The 19435-nt window shown below is 39.8% G+C and overlaps 1 protein-coding gene across 6 annotated transcripts in view; it reads right to left on the bottom strand.

The window, feature by feature from the left end:
* Window positions 1-19435, bottom strand: part of MAST4 (microtubule associated serine/threonine kinase family member 4) — a 354406-nt gene that overhangs the window by 179080 nt on the left and 155891 nt on the right. For 5 of the 6 annotated variants that reach the window (XM_064140713.1, XM_064140716.1, XM_064140714.1 and 2 more), the window contains exon 4: window positions 13371-13445. The exons of the other annotated variant lie outside the window; for it this stretch is intronic. In XM_064140713.1, the coding sequence (XP_063996783.1) occupies window positions 13371-13445 (75 nt within the window). The remainder of the gene's footprint in view (window positions 1-13370; window positions 13446-19435) is intronic. 6 annotated transcript variants of the gene reach the window in all.

The following is a 19435-nucleotide window of genomic DNA, read 5'->3' as shown; positions in this document are numbered from 1 at the left end:
GAAATCACTCTCTCTGTGAAGAACTTCTTCCTAATATCCAGCCTAGACCTACCCTGGCACAACTTGAAACTGTGTCCCCTTGTTCTATTGCTGGTTGCCTGGGAGAAGAGGCCACCCCCCACCTGGCTACAATGCCCCTTCAGGTAGTTGTAGACAGTAATAAGGTCACCCCTGAGCCTCCTCTTCTCCAGGCTAAACAGGCCCAGCTCCCTCAACCTCTCCTCATAGGATTTGTGCTCCAGGCCTCTCACCAGCTTTGTTGCCCTTCTCTGGACATGTTTACTGTGTACTCTCACTAACAAACCAAAGGTCATCAATTCACAAGTATCTCCATGAACAAAAGTTGCCAGTTCTGCACTTGCAAGTTCTGGAAATTAGTTACTGCTACTCAGGGAAGACTCCATTCACAGTTCTCCCATGCCACCCGTATACAGCTCCTTAGCACAGAAAAAGAGGCTTCCTTAAATATTTTTAATTGTTCATTTCGTTATATAAATTCTGTATGGTAACTTATCTCTCATATCCCCAAACACTAAATATATATATTCTAAATAATGAAGTCACAAATTAGCAACAACTACTGCAGATTTTAACAGAGGATATACTGTAAAATTAAAGAGGCAATTAAATTCAGATTTAAAAAGAAAAGGCCACATTCTGTCTAATTCAAAAGTCTGCATTCCATACAATGAATTTTTACATCCACATTGAATTTCACTGGTTTTGTTACAGGCTTTGCTGGCTCCAGCTTTCAAAACAGAAATATATCAGTACATCAGCTCTACAGGTTCTGAGAAGTGTTGTAAAAGGAATGCCGAGATGTCTACTTAAAGCTAGGCATCATTTTAAATGCAAATAAACTAGATCAAAAGGAATGTGAAGGAGGATATGTACAAAACCCATACAATAAAAAGTGACCAACTGCTTTACCACGTACAATACAGAAGGAATTTAAAAAATCTGTTTTCCTACAGATGAATCACTCATGTGCTCTGAACAAAACCTGGCATGCCAAGAACAAGCATGGCAACAGCACAGCTTTAAGCCATTCCCCTAAGGTGATGTACAGTAAGCAATATACAGGACACCAGCACACCTGCACCAGCTGCCCCCAGAAAGCAAATGCATCAACACAACAAACACATCACAGGAAAGGGAAAGAAAAAAGAAATCACAAAACCCCACCACATTCAAACTTATATAAACTTTCTTAATAAGCCTGAATTATAAATTGAACACTGTCGTGCATCTTGTTACCTCAACACTTTCATCTCCTGCCAACAGCAATTTAGTTAAGACAGCTGCTTTTGAGCCCCACATTGGATGCCAAATATCGACTGTCCTGGGTTAGCACCGCCCACTCTCCCCCTACACAGATGTGAGGGAAAGTAACACACACAAAAAAAAAACCAACCCCAAAAACCCTATTCTGAGATCGAGAGCTTTACTTGAAATGAGATAATACAATGCACAACTACCTTTCTGCAGATAAACTAAGTGCAGAAGCAGCATCAGAAGCCAGTGACATATCCCCGACACCCAAACCTGCAGCCAGCCCAGCAGAAAACACCAACACCATAAGTCCAGAAACCAAGAGCTGCAACCAGAACAGGAAGCCTCTCATGTTACAATCTGAACTTCAAGCGCCACAGTAAGTAGCTCCAGCCAGAACTTTAATTTTGAGGCTGGCATGATGGCAGCATAGTATTGACTATCATCAGCAGATTGAACTCAAACCATGACAATACCACAGTGATTTATAACAGACTAGACTCAGCTACATAAGCAGCAGTGCTTTGCTTAGTATTCTTCTATAAATTCTCTTATAGCCTTAAAACCCACTGATCCTTAGGAAAGAAGGTGAATGATTTTAGAATGAATTAGTGTATAAAACAGTAAGTTTACACACTATATTCTGAAATCTTTTCAGTTTTGTGATTGGTATTAATATCTAGCAATCAAGAAATTGTTCAGAAAGAACTACACTGGTTAAGAGATATAAATTGACCTTTTAAATTAAATATTGTCAAATAAATTAACAGAAATCAAAGACCAACTCCTACACCAGAATACATATGTTGTAACTAGCTTTTTCTTCTTGTTGTTTAAGTAGTCAAAATACAGATTGAGGCTTTGACTGGAGATTTTTATTCAGACATTCTACACAGCACAGAAGGAAGGGAGTAATACATTTATTTTTGTTGTGCATCAGCACAGGAAGCAGGAAGAGATTATATATGTTAACACAAAAAGGTACATTGAAGTTTCAAGCCATTTAATCAGAGGAATTGTGTCATGAGAGTCTGGCTCAAGGCAATCAGGACCCATAGAGCTAAGTCCTGAAGATGTTCTTCATGTAGAAGGTAAAAGAGGAGATTTTGGGTAGGCAAAGGGCACAAATTGTCTACTTTCCCCTCAAACCTCACCCCAAAAATAAAAGTCACATGAAACAATGGTGGCAAAACACTACTTAATTCAATTTCAGCAGAAAAGAGAAAGACTTCTTTTTCAGGAAAAAGAAGGCTATTTTATATTTGGTCTGTTAATGATTCCAGATCTTTTGCCTCTTATGCAATTAAAGATCTCAAAATGAAAAAAAATTGCTTGATGTTGACATTATAGTGAGCATTTAGAAATTCTGATTTTACTGGCTCAGTTGAGCCCACAGCTTGCTGGTAATATACTCCATAGAATCATTCAATCAACCAGGTTAGAAGAGACCTCCAAGATCATCCAGTCCAACCTATCCCCCAGCCCTATCCAGTCAACTAGACCATGGCACTAAGTGATCTGGAAGAAAGGTTCCACTGATCTAGAAGAAAGGTTCAAACTAGAAAAACATTTGGGAAACTGCTTAGTCAAAATGTGGTGTCTGTGTTTTTTTCTCCCCACTTCAAACCTGTAGTTGTATGCTTCTCTCAACAGGTTGAAATTGAACTGTTTTCTATGGGGCTTTAAATGCCTTCAAAATTTTGAAATATCTACACTAGTGTCTGCACCTACCACAGCCATTCTCATGGCTTTTTGTCTTTGACACTATTATCAACCTAAATATTGCTTCTCATGTGCTTTCTCAAGCTGTTTTCTAACTTGTCTCCTATGCTTAATGCTTAACTGTAAAAGGCTTCTGTCATTACTCCCTGTACAGTAATCAAAAGGACACTCTCATTACCAGCTGTTACAAGAATGTTTAATTACTCGCCAACAACAAAAGCAAGAAAAAAAAAATCTCTCCAGAAATAATATGGCAAAAATCCCTAGATCCTTATGGATACTACAGTGCTCTCCCTGCTGATGTCATACCAGTCCTCTAATTAACATCAATCTTGATTCTAAGTATCCACTGCATGGAGGACAAAAAAGAAGACAAGTAATTTTTCTTGGCTATTTTGTTCTTTTTAAGTATTCCTTTCCTTATCAGAAAGAGACACAAATATTAGCAATCTGAGATCTTTATTTTTGTACATAAAGAGATCTTATCATACATAGTGATATCTGCTGTATCAATCTCTAGTCTACAAATTGTATCACACAGTATCACAGTATCATCAGGGTTGGAAGAGACCTCACAGATCATCAAGTCCAACCCTTAACCACAGAGCTCAAGGCTAGACCATGGCACCAAGTGCCATGTCCAACCTTGCCTTGAACTGCCCCAGGGACGGTGACTCCACCACCTCCCCAGGCAGCCCATTCCAGTAGCCAATGACTCTCTCAGTGAAGAACTTTCTCCTCACCTCGAGCCTAAATCTCCCCTGGTGCAGCCTGAGGCTGTGTCCTCTCTTTCTGGTGCTGGCCACCTGAGAGAAGAGAGCAACCTCCTCCTGGCCACAACCACCCTTCAGGTAGTTGTAGACAGCAATAAGGTCACCCCTGAGCCTCCTCTTCTCCAGGCTAAACAACCCCAGCTCCCTCAGCCTCTCCTCATAGGGCTTGTGCATGGAAAGCTAATGTCTAGAGACCAACTTGAGGCACAATACCATCTTATTACCAATAAAGTCACTGGAAAAGTCCTTTTAAAAACAGTGCAAATTACTAGGCCAGTGCTGCACCACCCCATATAAGAATCTGGGAAGTCTCGTCAGAAGCTCAATCACTGTTTCAGCTTAAGCAAGGTTTTGAGCTAAAAAACACAATGGACAGACAATACTTCTTACCCACAGAAAGTGAAAGTCTAACAGTGATAATTCTTTTTCCACAATTTATATCATTATCTGGAATTTCTGTAGCAGTATAGTTAGATATATTTTATAGCTTTTATTTGGAATACTAACATTCTAGGTATATTGAGATTAGGACCCAGACAACCTTTTGGTGTACTGTTATTTTATAGACAATGTCTTTCCCTTCCCTGTCTAATATGGCAGATGGATTGTTCCAAGTAAAACTACAGTAAATCACAACAGCAATAGGATTAAGTTTGTGCAAGCATCACGGTTTTTTAAATTCCCTTATACCTTTGATTGATAATCCTATTTATACTGTGTTAATAAGGTCAAACAGGGTAAGTGAAGGTTACTCAAGCTTATATATCTATCTAGTTTATTTGTGTGAAACAACTGTCATGAAAGATCTACTAATCAATGGGAAGATCTTTCCAAAGGCAAAGAGAAAGATCTTTCCAAAGGCAAAGAGATTTCTTGTGTGACTAGTCTCAAATACCTTCCAAAAACCCAGCAGGAGGTAACCCTATCCTAAACGATGTCAGTGATAGGGAATAGTATACCAAAATTCCTTCAAGTTCCTATACTGATTTTTGAGAATCATCTGGCAGGCAAAGACTAGCACCTTTCAGCTTCTGCGCAGTCATGTCATCCAGACATCTGAGTAAAGGAAAGCATCACTGCATTTTCCATGGCAATTTCATTAGTGAAGATAAGTACATGCAGAATTAAAGAGTTCAATGAGGGAGAAAAAAACCCTGTCTTTTTCATGGCATGAATCTTATCTCAGTATGAAAAAAAATACCTCCCAATAATGGTTTACCACCACCAGTTCTTGGTCGGTATTTCAAATCCTAGCTCAGAAGTCAATCCTGTTCTATCCCTTCTCTGTTCACACAGCAGAGACATCCCACACCAAGATGAGAAATGCATACCTTAAGACTAGCTTTACATTCTGTAATATTCTTCTGCATAAATATTAGCATTTATGCTAGCAAATAAATAAATAAATAAAAACACAGAACAAACATCTAATACTATTCTACAACAGCATTTCAAATTTTAATCAACTGGGAGCCAAGCAAGCACCACTGACATGGAGGCCACTCATTTAAACAGCTGCAAACATCTAAATGTAACTTGCTGTTGCCTTCTACATAACTAAAGGTTTAGTAAGGGGAAGAGCAAATATTATGGATTTATTTTCTTTATGTTGTTGTGTGGACGTTTATAAAGCCTATCTAGTACTATGACTATTACACTATCAACCGAGTGACTTGTTTGGGAGATTAATTTTACAAGGAACACAATATTACCTTGCCAAAGAAAGGATCTACTTGTAATATTTTACAGTAAATTACCTTCTGCTTCTATTTATACATCTGTTAGCCTTTGTAATCTTTCGTAAACGTAACTTTACAGTGATCTATTGGCCATCAAATCAGACTTCTCGCAGTTGTTGCCAGGTAGGAGTGTTAAGGAACAGTATTTTCTCTGCACTCCCCTGTCTATTAGATTATTTCTTTTTAAAATGAGAAAATCCTGTAATGAAAAAGTTACTCTTGGAGTTGACTCTTTGATTATTGTTGAGTTTAAGGCAAAAAGCAGTATAATTTTAAGAAAACATGTCAGTTTAAAATATGCTTACAATGTAGCCTAACAAGATATATATTAGTAGCTGACCTATTTAGCTGTTTATTATTGACAGTAAATAATTACCTTTACCAAGGCTTCCCATCTAAGACCTCTAGGTCTAGATTTATTAGGTCAAAATATGGTTCTCAACAGCAAACTATTTCATTAGAAGTCATGAGTCACTGAGGCAGGCAGAGAATAAAACACTTCTAGAAAAAATTTATCAGCTTAGAAAGTGGAATATTTGTAATAGAGACTAGAGTAACCCCAGAAGTGACTTTATAAGCTAAAAGGTCTGGGTTTAAAACACTTTGTTTACAGATGCTCCAGAAAACATTACATATGAGCTTAGGTAAGATTATCATGCTCTGGAACTAATTTATAATGTATTCATACCAGAATTACTTAAAACCAGCCAAACTATCTCTGCTGAAGTGTCTTTTTAATTCACAACTTTTTCTTATGATTCGTTCTGATTTGTAGAGTTTTTCCCAAGATAACAAAATACAATATAATATTCATAACTGCTCTTACAAGTGTTCTCAATGTGAACTGCCAGCCTATCTGGAATACAGATTTATTCTTACAACTTACTGAAATACAAGACTGTGAAAATAGTCTGAATGCTCTCCCTTATAAATCCCTCTCAGCTTCCACGTTTCAAATCAAATCGATTTTTTCCTTGACTGTTACCTTTCCCAGCTTTATGAGTTTACTTCATCCTTCAAATTGTTTCTCCTGCAGCAATTTGTTAACATCATCTACCTGTGTTTGTATTTTGTTATCCAAAAGCAAGCTCTAGCAAACAGATTATCGAGTAACCCTTTAAATTAAGTTTCTGTTTCAAGGCACCAACAAGTATCACAAACATGTATACTGTTTTTATGTATGCCTGAAAACAAGCTCTGCACTGTGGTTCAAAGCAAACTACCTAGCCTATTTCAACATCTTTTGTACTGCTTATCAAAGAGACCGTGCCATGCTGAAAAGGCCATTTGAGAGATCTGCATCATCACAGAGCAGGAAAAAGGTAGGATGCACCTAGTAGCGCATTCTTTAATTACAGAATAACACAGCAGTATAGCACCTCTGGAGGTCACCTGGTCCAGCTCTCCATTCAAAGAGTTAACTTCAAAGAAAGATCAAGCTGTTCATAGCCTTTCCTACTCCAGTTCTGAAACCCTCTGGGCAACTTATTCAAATGTTTAAACACCTTAATTAATAAAACATTCATTCTACTATAGTTTTCCCTTCTGTGAGTCTGTGTGTCCTCTCAATTTTGCAGTGCACCTCCAGAGGTGACTCTCTTTGTCAATCTATTATGTAGTAAAAGATATCTATTAAATCCCATCTCAACCTTCCCAATGCTAAACAACCTTAGCTTCCCAGCACTCCCCTGTATGTCATGAACTTCAGCATCTTTCTTATAAGGGTTCCAAATCTGGATGTATTTATCTTGGATGCATTTATTTCAGATGCATTTCTTTAGTGTCAGTGAAAGGGGAATAATCATCTCCCTCAAAGTATGAGCTATACTCTTTGATTTTGCCTACTTTTTGAGCACACTTGAATTACACCAACAAATATATAAAGTTCCTATTCATACCTTCAGTAGCTGTCAGCACTAGATGTACAAGCAAATAAATAGTCCTGCACTCATGTCACTGCTCTTTCTGCTATCAAATCCTCACTTTCACACCCAAAACATGGCACAAGACAAATCAATACTGAATGGATGTTTCATAAAATTGTTTAGTCTGGAACCTTCAAGATCATTCAAGATCAAGTCCAACCATTACCCTAACACTACCAAGTCTGCTGCTAAGCCATGTCCCAAAGCACGAAGTCTACGCACCTTTTAAATATCTCCAGGGACGAAGATTCAACTGCTTCCCTGCACAGATTGTTCCAACACTTGACAATCCTCTCTGCAAAGAAATCTTTCCTAATGTCCATCCTAAACCTCTGTTGGAGCATCTTGAGGCCATTTTCTTTCATCCAGTAACATACTACATGAGACAAACTCCCTTGCTTCAAAGATTCCCCAAGTACAGCTGTTTGCCCATACCCATGAGGTTAGGAGCCAGACACAGGAAAAGCAGGGACAAGACACGCAGGACAAAACACACCTTAAAGCCCCACCACAGTGCTTTCCCAGACACAAGTCAGTATTCCTTCACCAATCTTTGACCATCTTCCTCCAACCCAAGCACTGTTTTCAACACAGGCAACAGTCTCTGCAAGCCGAACAGCCTGGGTTTTCATAATATCCTGCCACCTGGGCAAACAGCTGTTGCACAGGAAGGCAAAAGTAATAAAAGTGATCCCACTAACACAAGTCTACATACCCAAGAGACAACACACCATTTCAAAGTAATGAATTTGTTTGGTTTGGATTTTTTGTTTCAGGCTTTTTATTTTGTTGTGTGGGTTGTTTTGGTTTGGTGTTCTTAAACTAGAAAAGCTAAATCAACAAGCTTTAAAAAATGCATATCAGATTTATTGATGGTAATTTTCCAATTTTCATTATAAAAGCAGCAAGTATAGTAGATCTTGCATTAAGGTGACAAGAAGACCATGAAACTGGTAGCTTCTGTGTACCTATACCTACTACCAGGCTCCTCTTGAAAAAATAAATTCAGGTCGAGGAATGTGATAAAAACAAGCTGCTGGAGAGGGTCTGCCAGTTCTGCTGCCTTTCTATGGCTTCTTACTTATGGAATTACCTGCATACCTGATTCTCCCCTCTGCCCTCTTAATCTTGATCAAGACCTCTTCCCTGGTCCCCATGTCTCCATGAGTGGATGACCAATGCCCTGTGCTCACTCTCCCCTTGAGGAGTGTGTATTTTGGGGAGCCTTGAGTGGGAGGTTTCTCCATTTTGGTTCATTTTTATAGAAAGAGTATTCATTAAAACTTAAGGTTATAGTCCAATTAGCAGTGCAGTACTATATTCCTGACTGATAACTGAACTAGTAATTTAATGGTGTCAGAAGTGGTGCAGTATTTTGGGTGGCTGTTGCTGTCTGGTTTATGGGTGTCTCCACGACAAAAAGCTGTTCAGAAAACGCAAGCATGAGCAGAAGGGAAAGAGAACTTGATTCTCAGAGACTCTTTCACAGTATTACACAGTATCACAATATCATCAGGGTTGGAAGAGACCTCATAGATCATCAAGTCCAACCCTTTACCACAGAGATCAAGGCTAGACCATGGCACCAAGTGCCACGTCCAATCCTGCCTTGAACAGCTCCAGGGACGGTGACTCCACCACCTCCCCAGGCAGCCCATTCCAGTGTCCAATGACTCTCTCAGTGAAGAACTTTCTCCTCACCTCAAGCCTAAATTTCCCCTGGCACAGCCTGAGGCTGTGTCCTCTTGTTCTGGTGCTGGCCACCTGAGAGAAGAGAGCAACCTCCCCCTGGCCACAACCACCCTTCAGGTAGTTGTAGACAGCAATAAGGTCTCCCCTGAGCCTCCTCTTCTCCAGGCTAAACAATCCCAGCTCCCTCAGCCTCTCCTCGTAGGGCTGTGCTCAAGACCTCTCACCAGCCTCGTCGCCCTTCTCTGGACACACACAAGCATCTCGATGTCCCTCCTAAACTGGGGGGCCCAGAACTGAACACAGTACTCCAGGTGTGGTCTAACCAGCTCAGAGTACAGGGGCAGAATGACCTCCCTGCTCCTGCTGACCACACCATTCCTGATGCAGGCCAGGATGCCACTGGCTCTCTTGGCCACCTGGGCACACTGCTGGCTCATGTTCAGGTGGGTATCAATCAGCACCCCCAGATCCCTCTCTGTCTGGCTGCTCTCCAGCCACTCCGACCCCAGCCTGTATCTCTGCATGGGGTTGTTGTGGCCAAAGTGCAGCACCCTGCACTTGGAGCTATTGAACCCCATCCCATTGGACTCTGCCCATCTGTCCAGGCGGTCAAGGTCCTGCTGCAGAGCCCTTCTGCCCTCCAACTCAGTCACATCTGCCCCCAGCTTGGTGTCATCTGCAAACTTGCTGATGACTGACTCCATGCCCTCATCCAGATCATCTATGAAGATGCTAAAGAGGATGGGGCCCAGCACTGATCCCTGAGGGACACCACTGGTGACTGGCCGCCAGCTGGATGTGACACCATTCACCACCACTCTCTGGGTCCGGCCCTCCAGCCAGTTCCTAACCCAGCACAGAGTGTTGCCATCCAAGCCATGGGCTGACAGCTTAGCCAGCAGTTTGGTGTGGGGGACAGTGTCAAAGGCCTTGCTGAAGTCCAGATAGACCACATGCTAAGAGCACTTTCCTACTCACGCTTTCGCAGTGATCTGAATGGCAAATACTGAAATTGTTACGCTGCCTGAAGTACGCCATTGGAACACTGGTGAGCCTTTGAAGAACTCAGTAATACCACTCTTGCTCATTACACAGTGCCATGTGCCACACCGCTCCCCAGCCAAATCTGCCCAGGTAACTCTGAGCTACTCCTCTCACCAGCACACAACTAGCACATGCTGCGGTATTTAGTCCACGGAACAGACAGCGCAATGTCCTGAGCAAAGTAATTAATGCAGCCCTCTCACTGCTCCCATATCTTCTTAAAGGGCCTGTTCAATGCAGAACAGCAAACTATGCCCTCTTGTCCCAGTATCACAAGCCAGTGTTCCTACTCCAAAACCTCCTGCTAAAGGGCAGCCATTGATCCACTGTGGGGTAACTGCCTAGCTTACCATGTGACAGGAATGCAGGTTAATTTAGTGCATTCAGAAGACACTGAGTTGCTTAAAACCATGAGGTGTTTATATTCTCTCTGGAAATGAAGATCCACAGAGCTGGCCTATCAAAATGCAGGAAGGAGGGAGTCTTGTGAAAGTAAAATGGCCTTGTTTCAGCTAAAACTAATGAGGCAAGACTAAACAACAGAAACATACCTTGTCTGAACAAAGACTGTTAGTATGACAATAAGTCAAATGGAGTCAATATGCTAAACACATACAACATTACTTAATTCTCCAGCCAAATCATACTAAATATCACATAGAAGGCAGAGACAGACACGGTTAGGGTATAAAATCCACAAAGAAATTATCTCTTTACAGGAGAAAGACTGGATTTAGCAGAGTTGCGGCTTAACTTTTGATGGCATTTCTATCATACGTTAGCACTATCGCAGAAATTGGTGGTTTTGACTTTGTCAGATGTTACCTGGGATTTATTAGCTTGAGCTCAGTCACATATAGTTAGTCAATTTATCACTGCAAATCCGAAACTTGCTGCATCTATTGCTGTAACAAATTACATCTATTAATTATTTTAACTTTCTCAACCTGTGCCACTGCAAGTTCTTAATGGAATACAGGAAGAACTGCAGTATGAGTCCAGTTTTTCCTCTCATGACCTCTTCTTTGCATCCTTTCTCTTCCCTATAGACACATTTCAGTCAAAACAAAACACTCAGCCATAGTGGTCCTGGGAACATCAGTCCAGATCCTCTCTGGTCCTTCACCTCCAAACAAAATGGAAGTGTAAATACTGAGAAGGTTGCTCTGCAGAATGAAATTTTGACAGCACACCTACCTTCAGCAAGGTACACCCAGGGATACAACATGACACTGTTGCCACACCTCACTGCACACAAAGTGGCTCACATAGGGAATGGGCTCCTTATGAGATAGCACAGACTCACTTGCAATTAATTTCTTGTCTTAATTATAATTTTTAAATAAACATACACACACACACTGCACTCATTTTTTCACCTGTAACTCCCAAAATGGTCTTCCCTAGACCTCTAAAAAGATAGCTTAGTATTGGTAACATTATTACATACTGAAAGGAATAAATAATGCAAGATAGCAACAAAAAAATTCAACACAATGAATACTTAATGAGTCAACATGTTTAGGAACAGAAAGAATGGGCCTGACAACAGTGACTGGAGTCATAATTTTGAATACAAGACAACATGTGCCCACTGTTTTTCCCTTCACAAAACCTTTATTTTTCTTTCAAGACAGGAAGAGTATTGCTGATCCTCCTCAGTCTGTATATAAAAGTTACATGAAAATAGTGCAATCGGTCTGGCAAGTACCTAAAGGAAAGTGGAAAATGGGTTTTCTGGGAGGTGGTAGTAATGGATATACATTTCCCTTTTTGCTGGACTCTAAAAAAAGTGGCAAAAAAATAGTTACAGATGAACAGTTATTGTACACAGGCATTATTAGCCCAGACAACAAAGTTTCCATAATCACAGAATCACAGAATGTCAGGGGCAGGAAGGGACCTTGAAAGAGCATCTTAGCCCAAGCCCCCTGCCACAGCAGGATCACCTATACCAGACCACACAGGAATGCATCCAGATAGTTCTTGAGTATCTCTAGAGAGGGAGACTCCACAACCCCATCCAGGATCAGCCTATTCCGGTGTTATGTCACCCTCACAGTAAAAAAATTCTTCCTCGGGTTCACATGGAACCTCTTATGCCTCAACTTCTACCCATCACCCCCTGTCTTGTCATTGGGCATCACCAAGAAGAACCTGGATCCATCCTTCTGACACTCACCCTTCACATATTTATGAACATTGATGAGGTCACCCCTCAGTCTCCTCTTCTCCAAGCTAAAGAGCCCCAGCCCCCTCAGTCTCTTCTCATAAGACAGATGCTCCATTCCCTTAGAGAGAGTCCCTGGACTCTCTCAAGCAGCTCAATGTCCCTCCTGAACTGAGTGGACCCAGAACTGGACACAGAACTCCAGAAGCAGCCTCACCAGGGCAGAGTAGAGGGGCAGGAAAGCCTCTCTCAACCTGCTAGTCACATCCCTTTTAATACATCCCAGAACGGCATTGGCCCTCCTGGCCACAAGAGCACACTGCTGGCTCATGGTCAGCTAGGACCCCCAGATCCTTTTTCCCTTTGCTATGTTACAACAAATCAGCCCCCAGCCTATATTGATAACTGGGGTTGTTCTGTCCCAGGTGCAAGACTCTACACTTGCCCTTGTTGAATTTCACTCAATTCCTCCCTGCCCAACCCTCCAGCCTAAGTCTCGCTGAAATAATGTCATGCTCACTAAACATTTCAAGCTTTTTTTGTGTGCTCTTAAGCATGTCTAAAAAGGTGGAACAACCTTACTAACTAATCAGTACTACTATATGTGCTAATACTTTTTGATGCCAAAATCTGGTTTTTGCTTAGTATTATACTTGATAATTATACCTTGATAACAGACTACTAGGCTATTTTCCATATCTTTGTCAATTTGCTTTATTCAATGAAAGCCCTTTGTTAAGAATTAGGCAAATTAATTGTGCATGTGTTTCAAAAAACAGACATCACACAAAGTAACAAAACCAAAGCAGAACATTTCCATAGCTTCTATTTCACTTTATAAAATAAACAAAATCTCAACGCTTTAAAAAAGTACAACAGCTGCATTTGAATAAGAATCACTCCATTGCAGATGAGTAAAATCAACTACATCTCCCACTAACCACCTAAGATGAGCTTCTCATGAGCAACAAATACTTTGCTGACACAACACTTTATTTTATTTTATAATTGGCCCTTTGAAAGTGTCACTCACTTTGGTAGTCGTTGATTCCACCAGTCTCTGACGGTGGCGTGCCGAGCTGAAATGACTCTTCTGAGGTGCCCCTTCCTAACAGTGAACAGAGAAAGGGAAGGACGAACAGAGAAAAGGGGGCAAATGGATCATGGAGGGGAAGGAATGGAATATGTTGGTGAAGGGAGAAGAAGAGTATTTAACTGAATTGTATTTTCACCAGCTTTATTAGTTTCAATACCACCACACAAACATCAGAAAGAAAATTACGCTTTCACTAGACACAGCCTTATGAGGGTTTTCTATATGTATTAGTCATACGTGCTTCACAACACTGTCTGCTATAAATACAAAGTTATACATATGTGTGTGCATGCCTACCTCATTTCCAGGTACACACATTAAGTTAAAAAAGGATTCATTTCACTCTTCCCAAGTGTATCTAGTATCTTACGTTTTATGTATCAGTTTATGAAATGACATACAGAATAGCCCAAACCATCTGCATCCTATCCAGCTGGATTCACTTTAAATCAAAGAACAGCATCCCTTATAATAAAATACAATGCTTTGATTCATGGTCTCCACCAACAGAATATCAACCACTTTGAGTTTAAGAAAATTTTACCTAACAGAGATTAATACCTTTTCCTGAGAAATCTTGAGAAACAGTATGCTCAAACATGTAAAAGATAAGCATTTCCTCTTAAGAAACAGAAATCTGAAAGGCCATTCAACAGAGACAAAAAAAAATAAGCACAACAGTCCTCATAAAACACGCAAAGTTATTTAGGATAATACCTCATTGCACCCAGTCTTAAAACTATTTGGACTTGCAGGAGCTGCAAAAGAAGGACTGCCTCCTAGGATCAAACATTTGGTCATCTGTTCTTGCTGTTTCTGGTGGTTGCCTCTCACTAAGATTGACACAGAGTATCATCTAGAACTAGGCCCAGCCTGTCCCTAAACTTGCTTTTCAAGACAGAAAAAAAACCAAAACCGCAGCTTACATCCACATTCTGATGCCACAGGCCTGTAACCATTGGTAACAGGGTAATAAAAGACAAGGAGAAAGGGTTGATACAAGCAAGTTCCAGTTTATTATACCCAAGCATGGGTTTATATACTTTCTATCAGAAGGCTACGTAACAGGATTACAAATCATGTTAGACCCTGATTGGTTACATACATTATGTTAGGACTATGTTAGGATTACACACTAATTGCTAGGATACATTAGCTACGTATTTCTTATCTTCTAATAAGGCACAAAAACTCTTCTTAGCAAAGCTATATTATCTTAGTCCTTCAGAGGATTTATCAACTTAATCCTAAGGAGAGAGTTATGGTGCCTAAGTAAGAAAACAGGAACCAAATGGTACCATGCTGCAAAGGCCATAAAACAATTAGACTGGAGGCCTCTTGTTTTACAAACCACCTTTCTTTCAGAAGCACTTTGATCCTACACTTTCACACAGCTCAGTGGCCTGCTGTCAAGCCCACGGATTGTGCTTCAGTGTACCAAATTCAGACATTTCTATAAAATCACTCTATATAACATTACTATACCAAACATTCTGAAACTGCTGAAGAGTAAAAAGATTATTTAAAAAAAATCAGAAGCACAAATAAGTGTAAGCAAAATATCTAATTATGTAATTTTAAATTTTACAAAGGAAAAACTTAGTATTTTTATGTCCTTTTTCTATGAAGAAAGGAAAGAACATCATAGATTTCCTCCCTGCCCCTAGCTCTCTTCCAGTCCTCTTGCCTCAGCAGATCAGATTATTGGACAAGTTTTATATTTCTCTCATATTCATACTTCACCCTTTAATTAAATCTTCTTGATACTCCTCAAACTTCATTAAAGCATACTCTTGAAGAGGTACTAATCTATCATATCTAAGAAATAGTCTCAATTAAGAAATTAGAATTAATAGCTTTTTTTGGAAGCTGATTTAATTCATTCCTTGCTTTTCACAGCCTAAATACATACTTTCCATTAAAAAGCATTGCAACAGTTTTAAACATTTGAAACAGCAGCACTTCCTTTGTTTGCTTTCAAAATTAAGACTGTCGTGGTCTGAGGGGTTCCACGTTACCCCTGATTTCCTGAGAAAACTACAAAGACCAAGATTCATTCCAGAGGACGAACTAGGCACCCCCTGGATATCGTAATTTTGTTATTCAATCCCACAAATTCTGCCAACACTTTAAAAGTAAGCAGCAAGGCCAATTCACTCTCTTTTCTCCCTTTTCCTTTCAGCTCTCCAGAGGGATCCTTATCTAGGTAACTGTGTAGGAGTACTCTGTTGTAAGCAGCCTTGAAGGCCTCTGCTGCAGTGAATTTTGGCCTGTTTGAAACCTAATTGGGAAACAATATGGGGAGGGGAGGAAATGAGCACTAAGGTTTTGGTGGTTTTAGTTTGGTTGGGAAGAAGGTTTTGGGGGAATTCTCATGTATCCTGTATCTGTATTAGATGTTAAGGATCCGTGTATGCTCTATCTTTTTCTGGACATTTTTAATACAATCTTCCTGCATTTTCTTCTCAAAATCAGCAAGAGTATTATTATTTGACTGCCATTTTTCCTTAAGAAGAGTAAAATAGAATAACATAAGTCTATCACACTCTTAAGCAAAAAAACCATGACAAAGACAATTGTAAGTTAATTATCTGTATAAATTCTACCAAATGTGGCATGTGAAACTGCAGGAATAATTTAAGTTTCCACAAACAGAACTGGAGATTAAACATTTTCTCCATCATTTCTAGAAACTCTAGGACAAACACAAGAATTAACATGCTCATTAATTTCCCAAACATTACAGAATTATTACTAAGATAGGAAGGAAGGATGGTTTAGACAGATGGTTAGAAGTCTCAGGAGAAAGAGATAACACAGATAACAACTAACACTAAGATAGCCCAAAGAATATTTTACAAATGTAAGATACACTTGCTTATATTTCTGAAGAGATAGCCACAGGATTCTTTGAAACTCAATTTGGCAAATATTTCTCAAGATCTTTAGTTTTTACCTTCTTTTAAAAAGGCTTTCACTGTCAGCAAGACACCATATAGAGACAGCTATGTACCTCAGAAACACTTGGTGGGAATAATCAAAGGTTAGAGCCACCTTAGGGAAGTTGCATCATAGTCATCAAATTAAAGACAGGAGTAGTGCAAACTGACTCTATTTAATAGAATTGGCATTACAGAAAATGCAGTTATCTAACACTTGCATAAACATTTGGTTACAACTGCAGAAGGCTTTCCTGTTGCTGGTCATGTCTTTTGATAATGCACCATTAAACTGATGGTGTACCTGAATAAAATTAGCAGTAAATACTAGAGATAAGTGACTCTTGTAATCTTTAGGGTTTGTTTTTTTTAATATGTCACAATGCCTTTCCCACTATCTTTTAACATAAATGTCAATAGTTAAAACACAGATGCATGAAGAGTCTCCTTACACATGAGCTTGGAACCAATAGTAGGGTCAACTTAATCTTGATCTTAGGGTCAAGTGTAGGACTGGATGATCTTGGAGGTCTTTTCCAACCTGGTTGATTCTATGATTTTAAGTGTGCTGATCTTCAGAGATGCTATCTTCTCACTTACTAAGGTTATCAACTCATGTAACATGAGATTCTGCACCAAATTGGTATATAAAGAAGCTTGTTATTCTTCTCTGTTACTGCCACATGTTTGGTGGGGTTTTGTTGTGAGGTTGTTGTTGTTTGTTTTTTTGTTGTTGTTTGTTTTAATTTCTGTCCTTTAGAATTCATTACAGGAGCAGTTAAGAGTAGTAATAAACACAGATTACATCTGGGGAAAAATCCTGTTACAGTGTGATACCATTTCAGAAGCATAAATGTATATCTAAATTGACATTATTATTATTCCTGTGGCAAATGAAAAAGTCTTCAGACTTTTTAAAATGCTGATATGGGCTGTGCATCCAATAATAACACCACCCATGTCACTCCAGCACATTACAAATCAGAATAGAGTAGTGATTCTTTTCACTAGCACAAAATAGTCAGATGAGTAGATGTAATGCAATACCAGTAGTCTTTTGGCAGGGTTAACATCAGCAGATGCATAACACAATGCTAGACCACAAAGAATCCATAGAAGTTTTCACACTAACAAGCAGTAAAACTTAAAGCAGCTACTAGATTAGTTATTCCCTGTCTGAACGATATAGGCTACTTCAGTTGTATTTTTAAACATAAATACATTCCACTCACTTTTGGCCTGCTAAACACTTGGTATCAGAGGCATCACCTCTTTGCCTGGACAAGAAACAAGCCTGGATGTGAGTCATGCTGTAACTTCCCATCATGAAGATTTCAGCAGTAATCAGATTCAGGAGCTACAGCACATTCCTGCAATGAAGCTGGAGCTCACCTCTCCCTCTGACACAATTGTATGTGGTTCTCTTCTGTAAACCTTAGCAATGAAGTGACCCAGGTTAAACACAGCTACTGTGAATGCAGGAATATCACAGCCAATTTAGTGTCAGCCACTCTGATGAGCTCAGAGCCCAGCTGCTGAGAAATGGATCACTGAAGAGAACAGTGGGAATGGAAACTACATAACTTGCTCTGCTACTAAAGCTCTTTGTAATGGAAGTACCAGCAAAGACTAGGCAAATCCAAGTAGAAATGAAAGCTTATAATCGAGACGTCAACATATTACGAGAGCTACCTTGAAGATGTAACTGAGACATGCAAAAGATTAACAGAAGAGTTGCGTTACATCATAACCTTATGCCCCTTACTTCTCCAGAGAGGACAGTCTAACAAGGGCAGACAAACCACAGATGGGAAAGGGAGAAAAGAGCAAAAGGAGAGACGTGGTGTGTCCATGATACACGCAAAGGATAAACAGCCTTTCCAGATGAACAGTTCCATTACAATTATCAGCTAACATAACAAGAGTCTGAAAACTAGCTGCTTGCAAAGGCCAACATGATTCACATCAACAGAAACAACTAAAGGGAAAAACAGAAACATCCTAAATAATTCTCTTCTGTGGCAAGTAAATGGCACACAGAAAATCTGCAAGGAAACAGAGAGAGTAGGAGACTTAAAGAGACGAGTAGTACAATAAAAGACCTTGTGGAAAACAGATATCTCTTAATAAAACAAACAAAAAACCCAAATGAACCAAACAACAAAAAAATAAACAAAAAAAAAGTTATATAATTTACTTCTTTTCATTTCAGCACAGAACCCTAAGATGCAAAAACATAAGCAAGCCACTACAGCATAGTTGTTCCTGTGAAAACAATACCAAGACACAAGCAAGGGAGACTGTCAAATGACACACGTCAGATTGACAGACCTGTAGACCCCTGGATCCTCCTTCCTGTCCTTAGGAGGTACCATACCTGCTACTGATCAAGAGCTCATTTCCACTCTGATGAGTACATGAGTAGTGTTTTATTTTGAGAACTATGGGTCATGGATAGGGACAGTGAAAGTACTGAGGCTCAAACTTCCAAGAGAGAGCACTTTTTTTGCATTTCTTTGCCTTACAGCCCAGTTCAGTAGGATGGTTAAAATGTGTAGTTCTTTCTTACTTTTGTGCATATAAATAAAAATGCTAAATTGCCTTGATGAGACTCAGTCATTTTTGTCAACAAAGCCAACAACTCTACATCAGCACTGGGAAGAAAAATGGTCAACTAGCTTATCCTGTTTCCCAGTCTCCTCCTAATTATTCAGATGTTACTCTAACACACCTAGATGATAGAGAAAAGTGGCTTAATTCTTGACTTGTACTTTGAAATTAAGACTTCAGGTGTAAAGTACATTCTTATGCTACCTTATGCTGGCTGCAGCATATCACTGTGTCTTCTCACTGTCTCTGTGACATCAGTAATTGAGCATAATAGCTGCATCTATCATAGAATCATAGAATCAACCAGGTTGGAAGAGACCTCCAAGATCATCCAGGCACCCAGCCCTAACCAATCAACTAGACCATGGCACTAAGTGCCTCATCCAGGCTTTTCCTGAAGACCCCCAGGGACGGTGCCTCCACCACCTCCCTGGGCAGCCCATTCCAATGGGA

The sequence above is a fragment of the Pogoniulus pusillus genome, chromosome Z (assembly GCF_015220805.1).
Source record: "Pogoniulus pusillus isolate bPogPus1 chromosome Z, bPogPus1.pri, whole genome shotgun sequence".
Taxonomy (NCBI): Eukaryota; Metazoa; Chordata; class Aves; order Piciformes; family Lybiidae; genus Pogoniulus; species Pogoniulus pusillus.
Note: the sequence above shows the minus strand (reverse complement) of the source record. Positions and strands in the feature narration are given on the sequence as shown.